General features: G+C 58.3%; 1 protein-coding gene and 1 non-coding gene across 2 annotated transcripts; both read right to left on the reverse strand.

Moving 5' to 3' along the window:
* Window positions 1-886: 886 nt before the first annotated feature.
* Window positions 887-26,925, reverse strand: LOC132478521 (keratin, type I cytoskeletal 42-like). Its single transcript, XM_060081702.1, is given in 19 exon segments — window positions 887-1,242; window positions 1,366-1,415; window positions 2,408-2,628; window positions 2,833-2,958; window positions 3,519-3,680; window positions 4,819-4,975; window positions 5,099-5,121; window positions 5,124-5,183; window positions 7,977-8,194; window positions 8,197-8,355; window positions 8,358-8,453; window positions 9,298-9,398; window positions 10,545-10,681; window positions 10,817-10,882; window positions 19,955-20,052; window positions 20,236-20,385; window positions 24,071-24,224; window positions 26,487-26,614; window positions 26,856-26,925. Coding segments are annotated over 19 exon segments (2,532 nt in total).
* On the reverse strand, window positions 18,072-18,174 carry LOC132479427 (U6 spliceosomal RNA). The gene has a single exon (XR_009530543.1). It is a non-coding gene; the product is annotated as a U6 spliceosomal RNA (small nuclear RNA).
* Window positions 26,926-27,463: the final 538 nt, after the last annotated feature.

Genomic DNA, 27,463 nt, shown 5'->3' on the forward strand with positions numbered 1-27,463 from the left:
CTATTCCCCAAGAGGCCTCAGGCTGGGGGCATATACCTTTGGGTCCCAGCCAGCTGGAAGACTAAAGGACACTGCCCAAGAAGAGGGTCTTCTTGAGACCCCTGACCCGGCCAGTCCCCTCCCCCCCTCCCCTCCCCCTCCCCTCCCCCTCCCCCACCTCCGCTCCCCTCCCCTGCAGTCTCCCCCAGGGGCCCCACCCAGTCCCCTGACCTGGCTCCTCAGGATGGGCCAGGTGCCCGCCCCACAGCCCCACCCTGCCCTGCCCACCACCCTCAGTTCCAGGGTCTCAGCAGGCCCAGTGGGCGGAATGTACTCGTGTCTCAGACTGCCAATGGCTTCCACTTCCCTGACAGGCCCAGACAGCCCCTGCCAGCAGCTGAGAGAGATTCCCCAAGAGCCCAGCAGCTGCTAAGGCACTAAAGCAAGAAGGACGCCCCCCCCGCCCATGCTCACATGCAGAGGGGCCACCCCACCCCACACACCCGCAAACCCAACAGAGCCGGTCTGGACTCCTGGACTGGCCGTGCCACTGCCATCCCTCGCACGCTTCAGCGCCCTGGACCACTTCTCCAGAAAGCCCCCTGCCCAGCCCCTCTCCCTCCGATCTCGACCTTGTACTGCCCCAGGCTGAGACAGGGAGCTGTCTGTAACAGGTGTGGCTCCCCGGAAATTCTATGGGGCCCTCCCAGGGACCAGCCACAGGCAATGGGCACCCAGGGGCTGATTCTCAGGAACTTTCCCAACCTGATGGGCTGTCCCACCCCTCAGCCCTCAAGCCTCCCGTCTCCCTCCTTTGAGCCCCAGGCCCGGATGGGGTGGGCAGAACAGGTTGGCAGGGGACAAGCAGCCCCTAACCCTCAGCAAACTCTCCTTGTCCCCCCATCCCTCAGCCCACGCTGCTCAAGCCAAGGACCAGACCAAACCACAGGAGGCATTGAACTTCAAGCAAAGCTTTAATTGCAGTCACTGGGGCAAACTCAGAAGGTCCCCTTGGTGAGGGGCTGTGAGAAGCAGATACAGAAAGGCAACCGCTCTTGGGCGGTGGCCCAGACGGGCACTTGGGGCGCAGCAGTAGTGTGCTGGGAGCTGCAGGCAATGGCTGCCCCTTGACCCTGGAGGCTGGGCTGTCGCAGGTAGACGGGGCCTCAGTGGGTGAGCAGTGGACCCGCTCGCGGGAGGGGACCACCTTGCCGTCCTGGACTTCCTCCATGATGGCACGCACCTGGAGGGTGGTCACCGCGGCTACGGGCGGAGGAGGAGGGAGGCACAGGGAACCTCAGGCTGGAGGCCCTCCCCAAGCCTCCCACACAGAAGGGTCCTCAGCCTCTCCCCACCCATCCTGGGCAGGACGGGGCAGGCTCTTACCTTCCCGGGTGGGCTGAGAGACCAGGGACGAGTAGTACTGGGTGGCCAGGCTGCAGGGAAAGGGGGACCTGTCAGCCCAGTGGTGTTGGTTGGGAGCCCAGCCCCCAGGGAGGAGGAGCAGCTGGGGAGGCCCCGGCCGAGGGGAGAGAGGTCCCAGCATATCGGACAGAAATCACAGCAGGGAGTATATGAGAAAGAATGGCAACCACAGGGTCAAAGGGCACAGGCCCAGTGGGCGGGAGTAAGGAAAGGGGATACCCCAACAGAAGGCCCAGAGGCACTTTGCGGCCAACCAGGCATTTACAAGGAAAAGCTGAGCAAGTGGTTTCTCCGTTTCCTGAAGGGCCCAACAAATAATTAAAGCAGGAGAGACTGTGGCTAGATTATAGATAGACTTAGCCATCGTCATAGAGCAAAAAGCTGGAATGTGTGACTAAGCATGGAGACTCCAGGACATCCTCGGCCCCTTTACACTAGGGCCCCACCACCCACCCAACTCCAAACCAGATCGCCACCCATCCCAGACAATGGGATCACCAACCACGCAATCACTGGAACCAGAAAGCCAGGATCATTATTAACCACTTCACGTGCTAACTCAAACGTTCATTGAGTCCCGCCAGCAAGCCACACTCGCCCCCGCATTCAGACCTCCAGTCCTGCTGTTTTCAGCTATAACACATCCTCTTGGTGCACCACCTCCCCTTCCCTGTCCTTCGCCCGCCTTATGGCAGGTCTTCTCTAGCCTGACGCCCTTGCTCCAGCCTCCTGACTGGTCTCCCTGACCCCACCCTCGCCCCTCGGATGCATTTCTCCCTCTGCAGCCAGAGTGAATGTTCTAAGATGTCTTGATGATCGTACTTCTCTCTGCACAAAAGCCCCCATGGCTCCCCACTGCCTACTCCATCAAGTGGGACCCCAGCCAGTGTTCTCAGCTTCACCTCCTGCAAACCTCCACACCTCCCCCTGCCTCGGCTGGTGCTGGCCCTCCCTGGGTGAAGCCACCCAGCCCACCGAACAGGTGCGGGCGCCCTCCACTCACTGGGCGTCCTGGCCCTCCAGCAGGCGGCGGTAGGTGGCGATCTCCCGCTCCAGCCGCGTCTTCACGTCCAGCAGGATCTTGTACTCCTGGCTCTGCTGCTCCACGTCACAGCAAAGCTAGCACAGCTGGGCCTCGATGCTGCTGATGAGGCCCTGCAGCTGGGCCAGCTGGGCACCGCAGCACGCCTCGGTCTCTGCCAGGCTGCCCTCCAGCGATGCTTTCTGTGGGTCAAGGTGGAGGTGGCTGGGGAGACCGAGCCCCCAGAAGGGGGCCCCACGTGTGTGGGTTTGTGGGCAGGGCAGTAAGTGGGGAGAGTGTGCAGTGGCAGGTGGGGCAGGCAGTCTCTGGTTCTCCGAGTGGGGGTCCAGGAAGCAGGGCCCACTCGGAGTGACAGGTACAGGACAGGGAGAGGACAGAGGCCCTACCACGCTGAGCCGGGACTGCAGCTCCATCTCCAGGTGCTGCGCAGTGCAGCGTGGCTCCATGATCCCCGTCTGGCTGCTCGGCAGGGCCTCCGTGTTCATGGCCACCTCGCGGTTCAGCTCCTCCGTCTGGAAGGCAAGATGGGCCCTAGGGGCTTGCGGAGGCTTGCAGAGGTGGGGCAGGGGCCTGACCTCCTAGACCTGCCACTCCAAGGCCTCTGTAGGACCCCAAGCCCACCTGCACACCCTGGAACTTGTAGAATTCACCTTGCTCTGTGGTCGTTTGTTTCCTTACTGGACTGCAGGTACTGCTCTAGGTCAGGCCCTGGGTTTCACTCTTTTTGTCCCTGTCACTGTCCGGGCACTGCAGCTGCTCGGTGCATGCTTACTGGGGGCATGAGAGTCTGCATCCAAACACACACCTACCTACGAATGCCCGGGCTGGAGAAACCCTAGTGGGATCGGGAGACCTGAATCTGCTCCCCCGGCCACAGTGAAGGGTTGTGTGAGCGTAAGGCCTCTCTGAGTCTCATGATGTCCCCCTGAACGTGAGGGGTTGGTCCCCTGGTTTCCAAAGCTCCTTCCAGCTGGGAATCCACAGTCTGTGGATCTGTAAGTTTTCCAACATGTGCTCAGCACATGGCACATGCACGCACATGTGTGCACACCTGCTCACGCAGGCCACCCACCTTGCTGAAGAACCAGTCCTCGGCATCCTTGCGGTTCTTCTCCGTGATCTTCTCGTATTGGTCGCGCATCTCGTTCAGGATGCGGCCCAGGTCCACAGCGGGGGCGGCGTCCATCTCCACGTTGATCTCACCACCCACCTGGCCTCGCAGGGCATTCACCTTCTGGGCAGACAGCTGAGCAGGAGCTCACTCAGGCAGCTCACTCAGGGCTGCCTTCTCTGTCTGGGGGAGATGGGTGCAGAGGACAGACAGACACAGACAGGCCAACAGCTCCTCACACTGAAGGTGGAGGTGGATGTCATCACATCTCAAACATGCAGGGCTGTGGATATCAACAATCTCCCGAAACACACACTCGCAGGGTGGACTGTGCCCAGTGCCGGTGTGTGCTGGGCCAGGAGAGATGGCAACCCCCGGTCATGGTGGGGGATGAGCCAGGACAACCTCACTCCAGCCCTGACCACCCGCCTCACCCCCCTGTCACCAACCACGCAGCACGGGCATGGGGAAAGCAGCCCCCTGTCGGTATCGGGGGAGTCAGACCTCACTAGGAAATGTGAATCTGCTGGGGGATGCAATCCCTATAACCAGCCTCAAAGCCAAGTAGAGACATTTTCTGGACTCCTGCTACTCGGGCATTAGGCTCCCTCAGCTCAGGCCAGCCCAGAAGTCGGATGGGAAGGAAGCCACAAGGTTCATTAGTCCCCCTGCAGGGTCTTGGATCCCTATCCTTGGGTTGAGCCTTGGGGTTCCTGGGAGGTGGGAGAAGTGGCAGAGTGGTGGAGTCAGGGTTGGGTGTGGATATGGCTCAGGCAGACCTGAGGGAAGACCCACCCTTGTACAGCCTTGGACAAATTCCTTAACCCCTCTGAGCCTCGGTTTCTTCACTGGTAAAGAGAAGAACCTGCTCCTTTCTCCCAGTGAGGCTGTCGGTATCAGCTGAGGTAATTGCTGTGAAACACTCAGAATGGGCTGGGCAGATATCTGTGGTTGTTATGAGTATCACTATTACAATTAACTATAATAATTAGCCTGCGTGTTCTTAGACTGATTCACCCATTAGATAGTTAACCGCCACCACACAGTAGGCAGTGCCTCGAGGGACAGAGAAGTATCTCTGGGGGGAAAGGGCCCTCCAGGCTTCAACCAGGGCCCAGTGAGAGTCTCTCAGGGTCAGAGCCAGGGACCCACCAGAGATGGAAACTGGATGGAGAGCGTGGCCCTGGCCCAGGAAGATTTGGGGGCCCCAGCCTTGCTTGTTCTCAGGCAAGTTTCTCCTGCATTCCCGAGCTGGCCTCACCTCCTCGTGGTTCTTCCAGAGGTAGGCCAGCTCCTGCTTGAGGTTCTCAATCTGCATCTCCAGGTCGGCTCTGGCCAGGGTTAGCTCGTCCAGCACCCTGCGCAGGCCGTTGATGTCGGCCTCCACGCTCATGCGCAGGTTCAGCTCCATCTCATACCTTGGCGGGGGAGCGGGGGAGGCAGGGAAGCCTGAGCCATGGAGTGCCATTAGGACACCCTCGTACACACAGAGAGCCAGACCCCCACCAGCCCCCTGAGCTGTCCCCGAGACCCAGACTCACTTGGTGTGGAAGTCATCGGCTGTCTCAGGCGGGCATTATCGATCTGCAGCACCAAGTTGGCATTGTCGATGGTGGCCGCCAGGATCTGAGGGACACAGTGGGCTTGGTGAGCAAGCGCCCTGGGCAGCCACAGGAAGACCTTGCAACACCCCTCCTGCAGCCTTTTGGAGAGTGGGCCAGAGTGAGGGAGATGAGGGTCCCTGTGGTTTCCTCCTCTGAGCACCCCGCTGGGGGGCTCACAAGGAGTGGGGGCATGATACCCAGGCACAGGTAACCATGGTGCCAGGAAAGAGACCCATATGCACTCCTCTCCCACCATGAGGGTCACTGCCCAAGCTGCCTGGACCTCACTCCATCTTTCCCCAAGTAAATTCACCTCTAGGGCTTCCTTCATGGCTCAGTGGTTAAGAATCCGCCTGCCAATGCAAGGGACACGGGTTCGAGCCCTGGTCCAGGAAGATCCCACATGCCACAGAGCAACTAAGCCCGTGCATGCACCACAACTACTGAGCCTGCGCTCCAGAGCCTGCAAGCCACAACTACCGAGCCCACATGCCACAATTACTGAAGCCCGTGTGCCTAGAGCCTGTGCTCCGCAACAAGAGAAGCCACCACAATGAGAAGCCCGCGCACCGCAACAGAGTAGCCCCAGCTCGCCGCAACTAGAGAAAGCTGGCGCACAGCAACGAAGACCCAATGCAGCCAAAAAATAAATAAATAATAAATAAATAAAGAAAATAAAATAAAATAAATTCACCTCTAAGCTCAGTTGCCACCTCCTCCAGGAAGCCCTCTTCGATTCCCCGTCTGGGTCTTTCTTCCCCATCATACCTCCCCTCAGCCCATCTCTCTTACACAGTACTTCTCCCAAGTGCAATATTTTTCTGTGGCTTTTTTGTGTGTTTTTTTCTCTCCTCCACTGGACTCTGAGCTCCAGAGGAACAAGGCCCTGTCTCACGTCTGTCTCCTTCAGTTTGGAACCCCCAGCCCTGAGTACAGTGCCTGGCCGAGAGTCAGCCCCCAGGAAACATTAGTTTAATTCAACGATTAATTAAATAATTAATAATATTATGGCTGGCCCCACGTCAAACCTAGGGCAAGGTTTTCTTTTCCCACAGGGTCATCTGGGAGGTTTAAATGACGACAGGGAAGGGAGAGGCTCTGGAAGGAGCAGTGGGTTGGTTATTATTACTGCTGCTGTCGTTATTGTTGGGAGAAATACCCAAGAGAGGCTCTAGTCAAAGGCCATGGGGCTGGGGGGAGGGGGAGGCCCCTCCACACTGCCCAGAGGAAGCAGAGGGGAGGTCGCGGTGGAGGTGGCAGATGAGCTGAGTAGAATCTGGAACTTTTCAAGGCTGAGGGCTGAAGTAAAAAGCTGTAAGAGGGCGCAGCCCCAGTAAACTCATCCTGGGCCTCAGAGCCCGCTTGTGGCCCTAAGTTCTGAAAAGGCACCCTGAGTCAGGCTCCGTTTCCAGACTGAACCCAAGAGCCAGTCTGACAGAACCCACCCCAGGGCCTCACTAGGCCCATCGGCAACCTGCAGACTGGGCCCCCCTGCTTAGGAGGCTGATTGGGTCCAGCGAGGGGGCAGTGCTAAAAACCCGCCGAGGGGCAGTGACTCAGAGGCCTGGTGCGCAGTGCACTGGGGGCTGGCGGTAAGGAGCTGGCTGACCCTGAAGCTCAGGAACACTGACTCACCAGGGCTCCCCTGAGTTCCCTGCTGCCCAGATCAAGCCCAGTATCTGATCCGGCGCTCCCAGTAGCTCTGCTTCCAGTGGGCAATTGCAGGAGTTCCCTTCCAGGCCTGGGTCCCGGGCAGGAGCAGGCAAAGCCCCTCGCAGGGCAGCAGGCCTGGTTCTCCACCAGGAAACTGAGTGGACTGACCCCGGGCCAGCCAGCCCCCAGCCCGGCTCTCCCCAATCCCGGCTTTTGCACCTCTTTGACCTCTCTCCTGCCACTGCAGGCTGCAGCCCTGTAGGTCCCTCCAGGGGCAAGGTTTGCGCAGAAGACCCAAGTGCCGTGTTTACAGAATGCCAAGGTCATGTTCACAGAGATCATAGTGTGTGTGTGTGTGTGTGTGTGTGTGTGTGTGTGTGTGTGTGTGTGTGTGTGTGTGGTCTCCTCCATCAGACTAAGTTAGAGAAATATCTCCCCTTGGAAGCTTCCAGTCTGAGTGGGAAGACACAGCTCCTTTCCTCAGGGACCACCCCCCCAATCTGCATCTGCAAGCAGAGACAGCCTCTGCTCTTAGGGACCCCCAGAGTGACCATCATGGAAGGAGTGAGGAGGACCAACAATGAAAGCAGCTGTGAGAACATGTCAGACTCAGTGAAATCAGCCCAATGAACAGAGCATAGACTGAACCTCAAAGTGCGGAAGGGACCCCCAGATCCAAGGATAAAAGGCAAGTACCGTGCATCCAGGAGGATGGCCTGGAGGAGGTGAGGCAAGCGGGAGGGTGGGGCAAACTCAAAGGGGAATGGGATAGTGAGAAGGAGACATTGAGCCTCATCTCCCCGCAGCCACACCAAACTCGTTCCTATGCCTTTCTCCACACTGATCTCTATACCTGGAATGCCACCTGCTGCCCTCAATCAAGGTTCTGAAGCCTTGCCTGCCCACTCCTCTATCACCCACCCCAAATACCCTCCCCCAGAAAGGAGGAACTCCAAACAGTTTCCCAACATGGGATGTCCTCCAGGCCTGGGACCAGTGACTGGTACAGGGCTGGGCTCCAGAGCAAGTGAGAGTGAGTGAATGGATGAATGGGCGAGGGATGGAGACCTAGAGGCTGGAGGAGACGTGTTGGCAAAGGTCCGAAGTTGGGATGGTGTGAGTTAGAAGCAGGTGCTAAGGACAGGGGGCAGAGAGCGCCCACCTGGTCCCGCAGGTCCTCGGTGGTCTTGACGTAGTGGCTGTAGTCGAGGGTGGGCCCGGAGCCCTGCTTCTTGTACCAGTCGTGGATCTTCACCTCCAGGTCGGCATTAGCCTCCTCCAGAGCACGCACCTTGCCCAGGTAGGAGGCCAGGCGGTTGTTGAGGTTCTGCATGGTCTCCTCCTCGCTGCCCCCCAGCAGGGCATCTTCCACCCCAAAGTGGAGCCAAAGCCCCCACCCAGGCTGCAGGAGCAGCCCCTGCCATAGCTGCTCCCCGTGCCCACGGAGAAGCAGGACGAGGACACAGACATGTTGCCAGAGCTGCTGGCTCCCAGGAGGCTGGGGGGCCGGCAGGCACCCCCAACACGGATGGAAGACATCGAGAGAAACCCCCACCACAGGGCACACACAGGCCCTTGACGGAGCCGGAAGTGGAAAGCCGGTGGATGCTGGTGGTGGGGGCGGCCACGGTGTCCACAAGTCAGGCGCAGGGTCTGGTTTGCACAGAGACCCCAGGTAGCCCTTTATAGCCCTTTATAGCCAGGCTAAAGGGCAGCTGGGCCCCTGGCTCTTGAAGTCAGAGCCAAAACCCCAGCCGTGTAATTTGCCTCTGTACCAGCCGCCCAGGGCCCGGGGCTCAGGCTGGACACACCAAGGGCATCCCGAGCCTGGCCTGGGCACAATGGCTTCTTAGCAGCCCATCGTCTCTTAGAAACAAAGGTGGTATTGGAGCCGCACCCCCGGGGTAGGGTGATCCTCCATTCTCAGCCGCAATTAGGTGGCTGAGCTCGTTCTTGGGGGGAGTCCGGAGAACCCAGCCCTGGGAGCCAGAAAGGGCCTGGAACAAGGCACAGGCCCAGAGCCCGGGGCTGGTCTGGCCCCGCACTCAGCATTCTTGGGTCCCAGGGAGAGGGTGGAGAGATGCGGGGGACACCCTCCCCTACCACGTCAATGTGGCCCTGAGGGAGGCCCCCAGGCGGGGGGTGGGGGGCGAATCAGCCTCTGACCTGAGGGAGCCCCCCAGGTCTCTTGGGATTATTCCAAGTCTGTGGGAGGAGACGTAGGCCCTGGCCTGGGGGCTGCCTTATCTGAGGGGAATAGTCACAGCCGCTGACCTGAGGGAGCTTTGGATCCAAACCTTTCAGGAAGTCAGTTCAAGAGCCTCAGTTGCCTCATTTGCAAAATGGGGTTAATTCCTGCCTCCCAGGGTCTTTGAGGGAATCTGGAGAGACGGTTGACATCAGTCAAGCTGGGGCTGAGGGGGAGAAGGAAGCAGAGGGTTAGGGTGACCACTCCTGCTCACACCGCCCCGCCCCCCCAGTACCCGAGGGAAGACACTTCCTCAGGAGATGCGGGGCACAGGAGAAGCAGGACCTGTACGGCGGGTACCCCTCCACGGAGACGCGCCCTGGGGAAGTGTGGCCTCTGCGAGGACAAAGCACAAGGCACCCGCCCACACCCAGACAGGAGATTACCAGCCTTGATTACTTCAGTGCTAATGATTTATGTGCTGCCAGTACCACGGCGTCTGCAGTCTGCTTGGCCTGTCTGAATGGGGAGCTTCCAGGGGCGGGGAGGCCTTCGGGCCAAGCAGGGGTGGAGGGAGACGTGTGGGTGGCCTGGGCTCTCGGCCCACACACAGGGAAAGAAAGTGAGTGCCCTTGCACGCAAGGGTGTCTCCTTGCTTGGAGAGTGGGGACTCCACAAGCTACTGTGAGAGAGGGGACAACCTGATTGACTGCGTCCTGCTCCCACCCCGCCTGTAAAGTCTGGGGGTTCTCAGGGTTCCTGGGGGCACGGAGGGGGATCAAGGTCAAGGCTAGGGAGCGACGTCAGAACACCAGGGCTCTTCCATGAGGCCAGACGCCAGGGAGGACTTCCTCCTACTCCGGGCCAGTCTTGGGGAAGAGAACCAAGAGAACCTGGGGTCACCTGAATGGGTCAGAGGCCAGCCTTGCACCACCCACTCACCTTCACAGGGAATGACCTTCCCCCTTCCCACTGGAGCCACTCTCCCAGGAAGCCCCCTCCCCCAGGAGCTGACTGATCTCCTCCCTCAGTTCAGAGAAGTGCATATGGAGCAGAACCAGGGGCCTGGGGAGGGGCCCGGCCACAGGGCACCACCCACCCTCTGCCTCGCTCAGAGCCTGCATCCCAGCCCGCACCCCACCGCCAAAGCCCTCAGACCTTAGTCTTGTGGCCCAGTTTGAAGCGGCGGAGAGTTTTCTAACCTTCCTTTCTCCCTCCAAAATCACCAAGGTCCCCCCATCCCCCCATCACTGCCATTTGCCACCCCCGGACGTCAGGCTGTGTGTCAAGGTCTGGGCCTCGGTGGCTCCACACCAGTGACCCCCCAGGCCCTTTGCCTCCGGCCTTTGGAGACTGCCACCTCTGAAGCCCCTCCAGCACCTCGACCCAGAGAGGCCTCACCTGCTGCTGAAGGACAGGCCCGGCTCAACCCCTCTCCCCAGGTGAAAGGACAGGCTCAGAGCCAGGAAGGCCTCCCTGGCCCTCTGGAAAGTGTGGCCACCCTTGGCGGGCCTAAGAAGAACCCAGACACTCCTCCCTCACCGCTCAGGACAGCCCTGGCCAGATCCTGCCAACGACGCCACGCGGAAACCGAGGCCCAGGGTGCCGGAGCGGCAGGGCAGCCGGGCGCTAGCAGCTGAGCCCGGCCTGAAGCGGGGCCCCAGCAGCGCCCACTCCCCCTGCCAGGGGAGGAAGGCCTGGCAGGAGCAGGTCAGAGGGCTATGCCAAGGTCCTCTCGGCTGTGAATTCTCTTGCCCGGGCCTGTCCTCCACCCCCGGCATCCAGAGGGGCACCGCCAGGCCCACAGCCCTCACGGTTGTCAGCAGCTTGGCCCACGAGGCGGAGGAGAGGAAAAGGAGGAGGCCATCCAGCCCCACAGCCTGCCGGGGGTCCAGCACAGCGGGCAGGGGACAGGAGGAGGAGGCCCCAGGGAGACGGCTGGGACAACTCCCAGCATCCCCCAGTGTCCCCAGCCAGCCCCAGCCTTTGCCCAACCCCACCGGCCCTGGATCTCCTCGCTAGAGGCTGCTGAACGGCCAGCGTGCTCTCGGGTTGACTAGGACAGACCCTGTCTCAGATTTGAGCAGGACTAGGGTGTGGGGGGAGAGTCCCCAGGACCGTACCCACCCTACGAGGTTGATGGAAGGCGCAAGGTGTAGGGTGGCCTGGGGGCCCCCGTATACACTTGATGTTCGATAGATGAGTATCGATGTTGACAAAGGTCTCGCCACATCGGCCCAGTCGACCTTGGCTCCTACAGGCCCCCCGAGCATTAACTGTCACCTTCCTAGGACAGTGCCCACCCCCACCCAGAACCCAGGGCACGGCAGGTATACAGCAGGTGCTCTGTACGTGTTCGCTGAGTCGTTAGGAGCAGGGAGCCTGGGCCATGACTGGGGCGGAGACAGGGGCCCAGGACGGGAATACACGGCTACCTCCCCACTCCCCCCAAGGGAAAGGGTCCGTATCAGGTGAGGTCAGGAAAGTGAGAGGCCCAGGATCTGGGGGTGGGCTCCCAGCTGGGACCTAGGCTTGGCTGGTGAGGAGAGGACCCCAAACCCTCCAGGGGCCCCGAAGACTGGACCCCACCCCCAGGCCCTGCCACTAGGGCCTGTCAGCTCCTTTCCTCACAGACACGTAGTCCCTCTCACCTGCAGGCACCTTGCCCAGGATAGGTCACCAAGGAGCTCACGGGTGCCCCTCCCTTTACCTCAGCCCTGAAGCCTCCCCGCCCGTTACCCAAGGCACCCTCACCCCGCCACACCTGCCCTCAGGTGGAATCCTCTTCCTCTATTCGGTTTCCTCAGCCTCTGTCCTGAGGCCCCAGGGCCGCCCCGCCCAGATCCACTCACTAATGATTTACCGCTGACTCCAAAGAAGGCCCCACCCTCCGCCTCGGGGCGGGGCGGGGTTTGCGGGAGGCGTGGAGCGGTCCTGGCTCCCGCCTCCCAGGAGGCACGATTAAGAGCGGGACGGGACGTCCTGCAGTGCCCCCTGAACTCCAGGGGTCCTCAGCGGCTCCCTTCCCCACACAAGCACACGCAGCCACCTCCCCGTACTGGCTTCCAGGAAACATGTGCCTGGGGTGGACCCAAGACAGGATTCAGCCGCCCGGGGAAACCCCGCCCCCCTGGACAGAGCCACCTCAGCTGTCCAGAAAGGGCCCGGAGGTCCCAGGGCCCCCATGGGACCCAGGACAGGAAGAGAGGGCAAGGGAGGGCCTAGAACCAGCAGGAACCGGTGAGGAGGAGGTCTGGGAACGGGATCCCAGGCCTTCCAACGAGGGAGGGAGCCCTTGCTTCTTCCCAGGGTAGAAGACGCCCACTTGACAGGACCAGCTGCTCCCCTCTGCCCCCCTCTCCCTTCCCCCTTCTTTGGCCTCAGGGAGTTATGGGGGAGGACGAGAGGGCGGCAGGTCAGGTGGGCCCCCTTTCGGACCTGGGGCTCACCCCCTCCCCTTTGCCCTGCAGGCTGATGGGGCACTGAGGGCCTGGGTGACCAAGTCAGAAACCACAGCCTCCCAGGCCCCTGGGCCCTGCCCCGCCTGCCCACTCTGCTGTTCGCCCTCCGTAGCCTGCGAGCCTGGCTGTTCTCCATTAGTTCACCCTCACTTGTCCCTGTTCTTCGATGCTCTTGAGTGATTTCCTCCACGGGCAGGTGTGGCCCAGGCTCCCCGAGAGAGAGGCTTTGCCTCTCCCATCAGAGTGGAGGCTTCCTAGGATAGAAGCTGTATCTCCCCACTCAGACTGGGAGCTCGCTGGGGGTGGAGGCCGTGTCTCCCCCGTGTGAGCCTGGGGATGCTCTGAGCACGGCCTGCCTCCTTCCTTCACCTGACAGCGCCGGCAGGAAAGGGCGCTCTTGGCTCTTTGACTACCCAGCCCACCACAGGATGATCCACGTGCCTGACCAACAGGGGAGCACGCCTGTGCAGAGGCCTGGGCTCCATGGAATACTCCGCCCCACCCCAGGCCCCCCACCTGCTCCCCCCCATTAAACCCGGCCTCATCCCTGAAGCTGCCCCAACCTGGCAGTTTCACAGCCCCCTCGTCCCTGCCTCTGCCTCAGAACCCGGACCCTGGGGCTTCTTATTTAACATTTCAGGTGTGATACACTTTCTCCAGCAAGGTTTTGTGGGGGAGGAACCACAGCCCCTGACCTTCACGACCCCCATCGTGAAGCATGTTATCTGTGATCACGACTCCGCACCTCATGAAAAGAGCTCAGAAGGCCAAGTGCAAGAGCCTGGGTCAGTGTGGGCTCTGCCATGGACAAGTCATATCCTTTCTCTTAGACGCATCTGCAAAATGAGGCTCCTCGGCTTCCATGACAAACTCTTTGTGAGGCTTACATGAGATAGCTTGTCACAGCAGCTGGCCCCAGTCCTTGTGCCCGCTAGGGATTCGGGGGAAGGATCAATGACTCCAAAGCTGGCTAGGTGAAGGCCCCCGGGGTGAGGCAGACGTCCCCCCTCCCCGTGCTAGGCAGACATCCCCATCCTTATCCCCTTATATGGCAAAATGGACTTTGCAGGTGTGACTAAGTCAAGAGATTTGCAATGGGGAAATTATTCTGGATTATCTGGTTGAGCCCAATATAGCCACAAGGGTCCTTAAACGAGGGAGGCAACAGGGTCAGAGTCAGAGGAGATGTGACAACAGAAGCAGAGGTCAGAGTGATGCAGCCATGAGCCAGGGAAGCAGACTCTAGAAACAGGAAAAGACAAGGAACAATTCTCCCCTAGAGCCTCCAGAAGGGGCTCAGCCCTGCTGACACCTTGACTTTAGCCTCCTAAGACGCATTTCAGACCTCGGACTTACAGAACTGTAACGTAATAAGTGTGTGTTGCTTTAAGGCCCTAAAGTTGTCATTTGTTCCAAGAGCGATAGGAAATTAATACACTCCCTCAGCCCATTCGAGCACCAGTGAGTGCTAGCCACTCTCACTTGTGTTAGAATTATTTAGCTCTGCTTCCCTTATAGAAAGATAATCCTTTACAGCCAAAACATGGCTTTCTGTTTATCTCTGGACCCACTCTAAGGTCTAACTCGGTGCTTTGTGCACAGGAAGTGCCCAATGAATGCTGGCTGGATAAACGCAGGCAGTGAAAAGCCCAGTGCTGGGCTTCACTCAGCACCCATTCATCGCACTCATGGTGTGGCCGTCACTGGGCTGGGTGCCCAAGAACTCAGCACTGAGTCAGCGAGTCCTGCCCTGAATGAGTACAGGCAGGTGAGTGAGAGACAGACAGATGCACAGTCCATCCAAGCGCCGTGTTACTGTGTGATGATGAAAGTGTGTGTGTACAAGCACCTGGGAGGAGCGGGGAGGAGCGACTCATTCAGACCAGGCTGCTGAGGGCAGTTTCATAGGGAGGGACCAGAAAGCAGGGTTTCGAAGCCAGGGCAGGGCTTTGCCAGGCAGAGAAGACGAGGTGAGAATTCATCCAGGCAGAAGTGGGGACGCGCCCAGCGTGTTTGGGGGCCATCAGGAGACTTGCAGCTGGATCACCATTTCAGGGGGAGCAAAAGGAAAGCAGATCTCGAAGGAAACCCATTTGTTCAGCTACTATTAATTGAGCACCTACTGTGTACTGGGCACTGCCCTAGGCTCTGGGGATATGGTGATGAACACAAAAGAAACCATTTTTGCTTTTATGGAGCAGACGTTCTAGGGGGTAAGATGGACAGTAATCAATCCAGAGAATGAGACATTCTTCACGGAAACATGAAAGGGAATGTGAGCGCTTCCAGGGCAGGGCAGGAAGGCCTCTTCTAAGTGACGTTTAAGGGGAAAACTGAATTAAGGAAGGAGCGAGCGGGTGCAGGGAGGGGCATTCCAGGCCAAAGTAAGAGCTAGTGCAAAGGCCTTGGGGCTGAACCAAGACACTCCTTTTCAGGGAACTAGAAGAAGGACCAGTATGGCTGGGGTGGGGTGAGCAAAGGAGAGAGTGGGGCTGCATAAGCTCAGAAAGGGGCAGGGCAACATTGCAGAGTAGTGGTTCTCAGCCCTGATTCACAGAGCTGGGCCCACGTGGTGCTCATGAGAGCCAAGGCAGAGAACCACGCTCCAAAGCCTGGGAGACCAGGGTAAGGCACGTACGTCCGTGTCAAGAAGTTTTTGTTTGTTTGACTGCAGACTTCCCAGAGCCCTTAACAAGCTAATGTGCATTGTGACTGTACAAGGAGAAGACAGAGCGCTAAGGGTTTCCCAAACTTAATCACCCACGGACCCACTTTCAGGGGGTGCATGTGGAGCTAAGGTTTCTCGGAACCCATTTTGGGAATCTAATGGCCAATTCATAGGGCATATTAGTGGGAGAAATGGCTAGAATGAAAGTTGGAAAGAGAGACCTCCATAAAAAATGTGCTGCAGAGTTCGGACTTTATTCTAGAGCAATACAGTCATCCAAGCATTGCTGTACTGTTTTGTTTTGTTTTTAGTTTGTCTGTTTAGAGATTTTAATTATACAAAGGGAGATGACTGATCTCTTCAATGTCTCAGTTTCCCAGTTAATAATATCTCTTGGAGGGCTTCCCTAGTGGCGCAGTGGTTGAGAGCCCGCCTGCCGATTCAGGGGACACGGGTTCGTGCCCCGGTCCGGGAAGATCCCACACGCCACGGAGCGGCTGGGCCTGTGAGCCATGGCCGTTGAGCCTGTGCGTCTAGAGCCTGTGCTCCGCAACGGGAGGGGCCACAACAGCGCGAGGCCCACATACTGCAAAAAAAAAAATAATAATAATAATAATAATAATATCTCTTGGAGAGCCACCTCACCCTCTTTTTTTTTAATTTATTTAATTTATTTAAATTATTTTTTATTTTTGGCCACGTTGGGTCTTCGTTGCTGCGCGGGCAGTCTCTAGTTGTGGTGAGCGGAGGCTACTCTTCGTTGCGGTGCATGGGCTTCTCATTGCAGTGGCTTCTCGTGTTGCAGAGCACAGCCTCTAGGCACGCAGGCTTTCAGTAGTTGTGGCACATGGGCTCAGTAGTTGTGGCTCGTGGGCTCTAGAGCGCAGACTCAGTAGTTGTGGTGCACAGGCTTAGTTGCTCCGTGGCATGTGGGATCTTCCCGGATTAGGGCTCAAACCTGTGTCCCCTGCATTGACAGGCAGATTCTTAACCACTGCGCCACCAGGGAAGTCCCTCACTCTCTTTAATTTAATCCATCATGACTGTGAGCTGTAATTCACTCACTCCTGTCCTCCCCAAAACGGTGCCCAGCTTTTTTTGCTTTTTACAAACAAAGGTGTCATAAACCTCCCTGAATATAAGCCTGGTGAACTTTTACAAATATATCCTTAGGGGAAATTTTAGCCGTGGGATTCCTGGGTGAAAAGGTAGATCCATTTTCTCTTTTGATAGCTCTTGCCGAATTTTCATTCAGAGTGAATTGAAACTATATCTTTGCTTTAAAATACTCTAATCTCCCCCACAAAAGATGGTGGAGGGTAGAGAAGAAACAAGAATGGCCCCATGTTGACGGACATAGAGACCAGACTGGTGATTGCCAAGAGGGAGGGGGTTGGGGGAGGGGTGGAGTGGGAGTGTGGGGTTAGCAGATGTCAGCTATTATATACAGAACAGATAAACACCAAGGTCCTACTGTAGACTGTAGAGCGCAAGGAACTATGTTCAATATCCTGTGATAAACCATAATGGAAAAGAATATTTAAAAAGGAATATATATATGTATAACTGAATCACTTTGCTGCACAGCAGAAATTAACATAACATTGTAAATCAACTACACTTTGATTAAAAAAATATTGAGGGGCTTCCCTGGTGGCGCAGTGGTTGAGAATCTGCCTGACAGTGCAGGGGACAGGGGTTCGAGCCCTGGTCTGGGAAGATCCCACATGCCACGGAGCAACTGGGCCCGTGAGCCACAACTACTGAGCCTGCATGTCTGGAGCCTGTGCTCCGCAACGGGAGAGGCCACGATAGTGAGAGGCCCGCGCACCGCGATGAAGAGTGGCCCCCGCTCACTGCAACTAGAGAAAGCCCTCGCACAGAAACGAAGACCCAACACAGCCATAAATAAATAAATAAATAAATTATATATATATATATATATATAAAAGAGAAAAAAAAGGAATGGCAGCATGTTGACAGTTATTGAAAGTGAGTGATGGGCATCTGGGAGTTGGTTCTGCCATTCTCTCTACTTTTGTGTATATTTGAAATTGCCACAGTTTTAAAAAAAGGTCACGGGCAGCCCCAGGGCCTTGTACCAGTCATGGATCTTCACCTCCAAGTCTTCCTGAAAAGTTCTACAAATTTTCTTTCCCACCCACTATGAATGAGAACACCTCCTCCCTCCACCCACCCACACCCGTCAGCACTGGGTCTCATCAAGCTTTGAAGTTTGTTGTTGTTTTCCAAGTTTTGTCTTTTTGATAGTTGAAAAGGGCCTCTCTATTGCTTCAGTTTCCATTTCTTTAATCATGAGTAAGACTGACTTAATTTACTTCCCTAACTTTTTTGGTCCCTTCTTGTTGGGTTGGTTTTTTTAATTTATTTTATTTTATATTGGAGTAAGGTTGATTTACAATGGTGTGTTAGTTTCAGGTGTACAGCAAAGTGGTTCGGTTATACATAAACATATATCCATTCTTTTTCAGATTCTTCTCCCATATAGGTATTATAGAATATTGAGTAGAGTTCCCTGTGTTCTACAGGAGTAAGTCCTTGTTGATTATCTACTTTATATATAGAAGTGTGTATCTGTTAACCCTAAACTCTAGTTTGTCCCTCCCCCCTATATTTCTCCTTTGGTAACCATAAGTGTGTTTTCAAAGTCTCTTTCTGTTTTCTAAATAAGTTCATTTGTATCTTTTTTTTTTTTTTTTTTTTTTTTTTTTTGCGGTATGCGGGCCTCTCACTGTTGTGGCCTCTCCCGTTGTGGAGCGCAGGCTGTGGACGCACAGGCTCATCAGCCACGGCTCACGGGCCCAGCCGTTCCGCGGCATGTGGGATCTTCCCGGACCGGGACGTGAACCGGTGTCCCCTGCATCGGCAGGTGGACTCTCAACCACTGCGCCACCAGGGAAGCCCATTTGTATCATTTTTTTTACTGTGGAACGCTTCATGAATTTGGGTGTCACCCTTGCCCAGGGACCGTGCTAATCTTCTATTGCTCCAGGTTTAGTACATGTGCTGCCGAAGCCAGCACCCTTTTGCTTTTTATGAACCAGCTGTTCCTAGTCTTCACCATTTTTTTTTTCCTGTGGCATCTTGTCCCTCCTGACTTGTGTGAGCTTTTGGTCAACGAGGGAAGGAGGCCTTTCCCACGTGGGTTGCAATGTCTTTTCCCAGCTGACCACTGGTCTTCCAACTTTGTTTACAGTGTTTTTTTTCCCAAACAAAACGATTTCCCTTAGGTCACATTTGCTAATTTTTTCCTTTATGCCTCTGGGCATCAGGTAGTTTGAAGAAGCGCTCACTTTGGTGGCGATGTGAAAGCCAGAAGGGGGCCAAGGGCCAGCTCCGGGGCTAAAGGGATGGCCTGGGAGAGAGATGATGAGGGCAAGGATGGGACACAGTGGCCGACAGGGAGATGGGCCTAAGCGGGGGAGGCATCAGGATGACTCTGCATTTTCGGGGTTGAGCAGGGGGGCAGGTAATATGCCATTGACTGGGTCCGAGAAGCCAGAGAGAAAAGCAGGGTTCAGAGGAAGAAATCAATTCACTGACCTCAAAGCACATACCACCCTGTGGTCACACCTGTTTCCTGTCTCCTCCTCTACTCAGGCAGGGACCCTGCCTCTTTTCTGTCCCCAGGAACAGACATAGCAAATGGTGCTTGATAACTGCAGAAATGAATGAATACGTGAATGACCTGAGTTCGAGGTGCCTCTACCTGGGTGGAGATGCCAGGGTGTGGAAGGAGGCACTCAAAACTGAAGGGACTTTCTCCTCCATAATCCCCCACCACCACCACCAAGGGATTGATGGGGCTGCCCCCTCGTCTGAGCCAGCTGGACCTGGCTGGGTCCACCAACCGGCCACGTGGAAGCCTGTCACGCTTTGTGGCAGAAGACAAAGGGCTGCATTTGGTCCTGAAAGCTCTAGCATCCACGGGCTTGGTGGTTGTGGCAGCTGGGGAAGCCTCCTGGGCACCAGGCGAGGAAGTCCTCCACCTAGTGGCCAGCGAGGGAAGCGGGGAGACTCCCGAGGCAGAGCCCTGGGACTAGTTCCCTGGGGAACGTTCTAGAAAAGCTGGCTGGCCTCGAAGAAGACTTCCAGGGCAAGTTAGGAGAGCCAGTCGCGTTTCTGGGTTGATTTCAAGGTCGCCACCTGGAGACAGAGGGTGCAAACACTGACCGGACAGCATCTGACCAGGGAGCAGAGGAAAGGGAGAAGGAGGACACTGGTGGGGCTCCCACCTCACGTGGTCGTCTCTTCTCACCCTTCTGCTCCGTAGCTCCCAAGGGGGAAGCCAGAATGCTTCCATCAGGACTGCAGGGCCGGGCGCTTTCCAAGAATGATCTGATCCTAGTTAAACCCCGGGCTCAAGACCGCGCCGACTGGAGCCTCAAATCTGTAGCGGGAGCGCCCTCTGCTGGCCGCCCTGGGTTGCGCGCCTCTGCCAAGCAGTCCCGGGAGGTGGAACCTGCGACTAGCGTAGGGACCACGGGACTCAAGACATCTTCCACCTGCGCTTCACACCGGCGCCTTCTCCATGGGCCTGGCTCCTCCTCACCGTCTTCAGCTCCTCCCCCTGTAGTCCCATGACCCCCGTAGCACCAGGGGCCCCGGCTGGGCCATTGCGTCCATTCCAGGCCAATGGACATGAAATTCCTTGTTGAAGCTGGCCTGTGCATTGCATTATGCTTCTCCCCTCATTCTCCATCTCCAAAATACCCTTCCCTGCCTCTGGCACAAAGCCCTCCTCCCGCAACCCCGTTCTTAGACCTTTCTATTAAATGGCTCACCCCAAAGGTACTTCTTACCGAGGCTTCCCCAGCCCTGAGCGGGAGGACCCCCTTCGTGAGGACCACCCGCTTCCTGCCTCCAGCTCCCTGGCGCCGCAGCTGCTGTGGGCTGGCTCCTGCTGGAGCGCCCCACACAGAGCATGGCACCTGCTCCCTTCACAATAGATGGGTCACGTCTGCGTGCAAAGCTCTGTGAGTGCCTGGTGTGCGCATGTGTCCGGGCATGCATTGCGCGTGCGTGCACAGCGAGTCCGAGCACCTCTTTGGGGTCTGTAGAGTGACCTGGCTGGGGCTCCTACCCGGGCGGCGGCGGCGGCGCGGAGAGGGAGGAAGCCGGCGTCCGGCACCCCCAGGAGGCAGCACTGAGCCGCTCTGGCCCCGCCGGCAGCTTGACAGGCAGAAAGAGGCCCGTGTCTCACCCATGGGGCCTGGAGAGAAGTGCTTCAGATCTGCGAAGAGGGCAAGGGAATAACAGCCCAAAATCCACACTGCGGGTCGTGGTGAGATGGGAGAGGGTGCTGTCAACGTTTCTAAAATCGGGTGGGGGGTTCACAGGTGTTTGTTGTCTTAATTCTTAAACCCTACCCATATTTTGTAGATATTATTTTGAATCCATTTGGTGGTACTTTTTTTCTTTCTAATAAAGATTGACCTCAGCTCTCTCTAGAACAGGGAAAGACCCCTTGTCCCTCTGAGTCAACTTCTGGAGCAAACATGAGCCTGGCAGCTCCTAGGGTCTCCCCAGACTCCTGGGAGGGCTCCCTGGGGTTGACCTCCTCCCTGGGGAAGGGGAGACCCAAGCTTCTCCCCGAGAAGCCCCGAGTCCCCTGCCACCACCCTCCAGGATTAGCCACACCTTTACACACAGCTTACACGCACATTCACACGCCCATGGTCACATGCTCACAGGCTGACATATTCATACACTCAAGCATTTACACACTCACATTCACACTCTCCCACTCATACAACTTCATACCACACATTCACACGCATTCGTAGACTCTTACACTCTCAGGCACATTCACATACACTCAGGCTCCCACCTTCACACACTCACCCACAGCTTTCACACAGTCACACTCACACTCCTAGACTCACACCTTCACACACTCACCCACAGCTTTCACACAGTCACACTCACACTCCTAGACTCGCACATTCATAATCACAGATGCACATGCACTCACACACTCATAGATCCATACACACTCGCACAGAGTATATACACATTCACAGACACCCACACTCACAATCAGCTCTCACACACATTCACGCAGACTCACACACATTCATACTCACAGACTTACACACCCTGACACCCACACGCCCATGCACACTCACCCGTATCCTCACCCTCACACATGCATACAGACGTGCACAGCCTCACACTGATTCCTATTCACAGACTCACACTCACACTTCTACACACTCATGGGCACTTTCACACACTCATGGGCACTTTCACACTTGTGCACACTCACACTCACAGAGCCTCTCACAGCTCGTCCTTTACCCACCCACTCACATAAAGCAGCCATTGCCATGCACACTGGCCCATTAATCTTGGGTCCTCACCCTGAGGGGGTGGGGAGCTTCTACCCATCTTGCTCTCAGAGAGATTTCTGGAATCTGCCCAGGAGGCCCCAATCCCAAGGTAAAGGGGCGTTTTTCCTCAAACTGAAGGGAGCAGAATCAGGGCCAGGATCACATGACAGCCCTTTACAAGTCTGCAGGCCTCAGAGGAATTCCCCAAGCTGCCTGCACCCATTCACTAGTTCATTCTCTCACTCCCCGACCTCCGTGAGGGAGAGCCCGGGGACACGGCAGGGGACACACATGATAGTGGGCCCTGGTCTTAGGGAGCTCTGTCCCTGGGGGAGGCACCAGACGTCACAAGCTGGTTGAGCAGGTGGGGCCGTGGGAGCACCTAAGAGGGACCCTCGATGCAGCCCAAGAGGCAGGACAGCTGGGGCAGGGGTCTGAGCAGGGACCTGTATACATAAGGGTCACAGGTAGACACTAGCCTTCCTGGCAGGTGACTGGCATGTGCAAAAGCCAGGAGGCCCCAGGGCCTTGCGCCCTCAGGGACGTGAGACGCCCCGGATGGGGGGCGATGGCTGGGGAGGCTGAGATGGGAGCTGGGCCTGGAGAGGCGGGCAGGGGCCCGCAGTGGAAGGCCCTATATGCTCTGCTAAGGAGCACGGCCTCTCTCTTGAAGGCCACAGGGTTCCCTGATCAACCGTGAAGGACAGGCAAGGACAAGGCCTCTCTGCAGAGGCCAATAGTGTGTCCAGAAGCTCTGGGAATGGCAGGTGCCCTCAGCCCCTATCCCAGGAGGAGAGTTAGCTCAGAAACCCCATCCACTGGTTCAGGGAACACCCCACAGGTGAGCCGCGTGCTTCCCTGAGTCATCAGAACACGACCCCCGTGAGTGACAGAGTCTGTCTGTGCAGAGGGTCAGAAACAAACGTGCAAACCAAAAACCTGAGAATCTTCAGGAAAAGTGGCCAGCTTCTCCCAAGCAGCCTGGCCCAGCTGAGCCACTGGCTGTAGCCCAGCAAGGAGTGAGGGGGTGTGGGATGCCCCACGGGAGGGAGCAGGGGCTGGGGAGGCCAGCAGAGCAGAGCTGGGGACAGCATGGGGAAGGCACAGGGTCCTGGCTCCCCAGCCAGCGCCCATTCCTGTATAAGGGAGTGTGGAGCTGCTCCAGCCTACACATTCCAGCTGCTGCCGCACCCTTCCAGCCTGTTCTCACCTGTTCCCACGCTTTCCCAGCCTGCCCCAGGCCCAGTTCTCAGTGCTAACTCCCAGAATCCTTCAGGGTTCAGAATCCAGCTAGAGAGACAGACCCTGGTCTGAATGTCCAGAAATCCACCTCCACTGGGACAACTGCCTCCCCGCAACACAAACGTGTGCACACACACACACACATGCACACACACACACATGCACACACACACTGAACCATCCTTAGCCCAAGGACACAGAGCGGGCTTTCAGGGGCTGAGGCACTGCCTTCCACTGCAAACAGCACCGCTCCCGGGGCAAAGTGCTGCCCTAGAGGGTCCGCAGGAACAGGGTCACCCAGAACGTCAGCTCTCGGGCTCAGCCGTCGGAAGCTGGGGAGGGGGGAGCCTGAGGGGTGCTCAGTGATGGGCCAGATGGGGTGGGGGCTGTACCCACCTGCCCCCCCTCCCCTGGCCCAGGCCCCCTGGTCGCCTGGCACTCAACCTGCTGCCTGTCCAAGTGACATGCTGAGTCGACATCTCAGCTTGTCCCCTGCCCCTCCTCCGACAGCCCTGCTGTCACCCTTCCCGACCTTCCGTGCAGGACAGAATCCCCACGCCCACCCTGGGCGCAGGGCCAGGGCCCGTTGGTTGCCACCAAGGCCTGGGAAGTGGTTTCTGCAGCCCAAGCAGCCCTGGGCCTGCCCAGGAAACAGCCCGGCCCTGCCTGCTGCAGGGACATGACGGAGGCGACCAGCCCAGGCCCCACGGGCTGAATTCAGAACTGCTGAGGCCACAGAACTGGGTGACCCAGGAAGGCAAGTGGCGCCTGGCAGCCATTCGCTGGAGTGAATGAAATGCTAGCTCTACCAGCAGCCCTCAGAGGAAGTGGGGAACCGTGGACAGGGTCCCCAGATCCCAGATTTGAGGTTACCTCCCCTACCCCCAGGCAGGGGCCTGGCCTGACCCACAGAGGCTGATGGGGAAACTGCAGAGCTGGGGTGGAGGGTCCCCCGGTGGGGAAGGGGTGGTGGCCCAGCACAGCCCATCTCAGGTCTCAGTCTCAAGGTCACAGTCCGCCCACCAAGAGCCCAGGGGCTTCACATGCCCCCCGACCCCAGCCTGCACCCCACCCAGCAGGTATGTAGGGGGGTCTGTCCTCTTTTGACAGGAGAGGAAACTGAGGCCCAGAAGAGAGGAGGTGGACTGTGGGCAACGTTTCACAAAGGAGAGGTGGGGACTGACTTTGACCAACCCCTACATAGATCCCTAGCAGCCCCCTGCCCTGCAGAGAGCCCAGCGGGCGTACAGAGGAAGCGGGGAGGGGCAAGCTGTAGGCAGCCCCCAGAGCTGGAGCCCCCGTGGGCACAGGGCCCCCCTCAGAGCCTCCGCCTCAGCACCGCACCTGGCACCCAGGGTTCCAAGCTGCTGAGGACAAAGGCCTCCCTGAGAGACTGGGTGCTACAAACAGGATGAGCCCCCTGCTGCTTCCTGGCCTTGGAGGGGCCCTTGTCACCCCCCAGCTGTCGGAACACCCTTTGCTCTTCCACCAGCGCTTGCTGAGCCATGAGCAAGACCAAGGCCCAAACCACAGGTGGGCAGCATAAGCCTCAGCCTCCAGGTCTCCAAGCGCAGAGGCAAAAGGGGGGCCTGAGGAGGGGGTGAGCGGTGGGCACCCCAATGCCCGGGCCATGGTGGGGGGCTGGGGCTCTGGCAGGATCCCCCCACCCCAGCCTGCACCCCACCCAGCAGGTATGTGCAAGGCAAGCAGTTCCCACACCCCGGTCCAGGCGGCTGCCAGGCGGGGTCCCTACAAGGCCAAGGCCATTGTGCTGAGCTGCCTCTGGTGAAGGCGGGGGCCTGGGTGGGGCCCAGGACTCCTAGCTTGGCCAAGCCCAGACGCACCCAGCTCATGAGGAATGTGGACACCGCCTGGGCTGGCCCTGGGAAAGCTGCCACCCCCGTGGCTCCTGCCCAGCCCTGACTCAGGCTGGGTGGGCCATGGGTGTGGAAGATGCAGCCTCAGCAGGACCCAGTCTCCCCGGCCCCACCCTCCCCTCTGGCCCACGGGGGACTGAAGCAGGGTACAGGGCCTGACAGAGGGGCCGAGAACTGGGACGGCACACACGGGGTCTCAGGACTTGGGAGACAGATCTGAGTTGCCCTTCCCTGCACTGCCCAGGGCCTGCCTGCATCAGATTCCCCCAAACATCAGAGAGCTGGGCACTCTAAACACGGTGGTCTGGCCCATAGGACCCGAGCCCTCTAGCACGGGCATCTCACGTCCCTGAGTCTCAGTTTCCTCATCCATAAAGGGGGGCCAATGATGGTTCCTCCCCACAGAGCCAGGCAGAGGTGGTGGGAGAAGTTTCTGCTTAACCTGCAAGCATTGGACCAGCAGTTTCAATTGATCACAGCTCTGACCAGGCCTGGTAACTTGGGGAAGGGCCCATCAGCGCTGGGGTGGTGCCCCCAACCCAGGGAGGAGAAGCAGAAAGACCCTCAGGTTCCACCACTCCCTAAGTGGCACAGGCATTCACCAGGGAGGCCCGGTGAGCCCTGTGCCCCAGACCTGAGTGACTCCATCTGTCCTCTGTCTCTGTCGCCCATATGGATGTTCCCGAACTCCCCAGGACAGAGGCTGGGCCCAGACCCGGAGTTCCCAAGGTCTGGAGCCATATTCCTCCCTGACGGGGGCTCCCCAGGGACAGAGACCCCGTCTGCCTGTATCGCCCCACAATCCCAAGCCCTGGGCCACAGAAACCAAAGGCCAGTGCAGGTCAGAAAAACTGTGCTTCACCTCTCCAGCGCCATCCCAGCTTCCCCAGGCCCTGACCCCCTCTGCTTACCCACCCAAGCAGCCCCCAAACATGAGGCTGGAACGGCCTCCCAGTGCCCCTGCCCCAACCTGGGGGCTGGTGACTGTCCCATCCCACCCCTGCTGGAGAGGAGGCCTTGCTGCCCCCCAGCCAGGACACAAGGACCCTCTCATACCCTCCCTCCCTGAGCCCTCCCCACAGCCCTGAGCCCAGGAGGGCTCTCTTGCTTAGACCCATACTTCTCCCTGTGAGGTACCTGGCCCGTCTCCGCCTTCCCCGTGCTACCAAGTCTGATGGGCTGAGGTTGGGGCCACACCATCCAAGGCTGCTGGGACAACAGCCCTGGCTCCGCTGAGCTTGAGAAGGGAGGGGAGGGTCTCTAGGCCCAGGGACCCTGCTGCCCCCCTCCCCCGACCCTGCCTGCCTCCCCCCTCCCCCAGCCAGGCTTCTCCCCGGCCAGGTATGAAGGCCCAGGTTCGGGTGTGACCTTGGCAGGGCAAAGAGTCTGTATTGTGGGGTGTTGTGCCTCCATTACCAAGGAGAGAGGCCGGGGCTGGCTCCCTGCCATGTTTGGGCCCCAGGCTGAACGCATGGGTGGGGAGGGAAGGCAGAGGGTTTGGGGTGTGAGCTCAGTCCCCGCTCCCAGGGCCTGCGGGCAGGGAGGGCCGGCTGGGACACAAAGCCACCTGGGCCGATTCAGACTTGCTCCCGCCCTACCTTTCTGCCAGCTCTGGGAGGCACCAGGCCAGGTGGAACCGGGCGAGGGAAGAGCTGGCTCCCCTGCTGCTCAGATGGGGGCAGGGGCCCCCGCACAGCAGGCACTGCTGTGTCCCGACCCTCAGGACTGACTTTGTACCGCCCAGGACTCAGGCCACCTGGGAGAGGGTCCCAGGACTCCAGGTCAAGTCACCACCCCTCTTCGACCTCAGTTTCCCCATCTGTGAAGTGTCAGGAGCTGGCCTGGGCGGTCCCTGAGAAGCCTCCCTAGTTCTATTTGCCCACCATGAGCTGGGCCGGCTTGAGCCGGGAGGCGGAGGGGATCGCAGCCAGCTGGATTTCTGCATGCCGCTGCCCATCCTGGGGCTGGCACACCTGAGTGCCAACAGGTGGCTGAGGGCAGGAGCCCAGGGCTGTGGCCAGGAATGGTGTCAGAGGGGAGGGGGCCTCCCTGTCCCCTCGCCCGACAGCTAGGGCTACCCTTTCTCCCTCTCCCAGCAATGGCCAGGCAACAGCTGAAAGAATCTCGGCCTGACCTCCGGTCACTGCTCACCAGCTCCCAGCCCCTCAGACAAAAGGCAGCTTCAATCGTTAGAACATGCGTTGAGCACAGACTCTGTGTCTGACTCTGTGCTCAAGGCTGGGAGGCCGGACCGAGACCCCATCCCAGCGCCAGGGACACAGCCATGGTGCGGGAGGCCACGGGCATCATGGAGCAGCCCATGGGGACAGAGCAGGGCAGGCTTGGGGGGAGGGGGAGGGGAGCTGAGGCAGAGGAAGGAGGGGACGGGGCTCAGGGATGCGGACAGTCAGCCGCGCCGCAAAGAACACGATGAGCGTGGCATTGGGGGGTGGGGGTGTGGAGGTGCGGCCAAGACATCCGCAGGCAGTCGGGGAGCTGGTCTCCAAGGGCCTTGTGACCAGGTGAGACACTGAGAATGGGGGTCATCGCAGGGGGAGAGGAAGGACCTGGCCCCAGGAGGTAGGGACCCACCTCCCCACAAGCAGACACCATCTCTGGGCCCTGACCGAGGCCCTAGACACACCCTGGAAATCCCGAAACCTAGGTCTTTGCTTTGGATAAACACATGAGCTAAGGCCCATCTAATCCAGACCTGCCTTCCAAAGCCTTAAGTTGGCAAAACAGAGAGAAAAGAGGCTCGTTCTTGCAAGTGCGCCAGCTGCTGGACCACTGGGCTGCTGGAGGTGGGGCATCCACGGGGCTGACGTGGCTGGAAGCAGAGGGTCCTGGGCAGGGACGG

The sequence above is a fragment of the Mesoplodon densirostris genome, chromosome 18 (genome assembly GCF_025265405.1).
Source record: "Mesoplodon densirostris isolate mMesDen1 chromosome 18, mMesDen1 primary haplotype, whole genome shotgun sequence".
Taxonomy (NCBI): domain Eukaryota; kingdom Metazoa; phylum Chordata; class Mammalia; order Artiodactyla; family Ziphiidae; genus Mesoplodon; species Mesoplodon densirostris.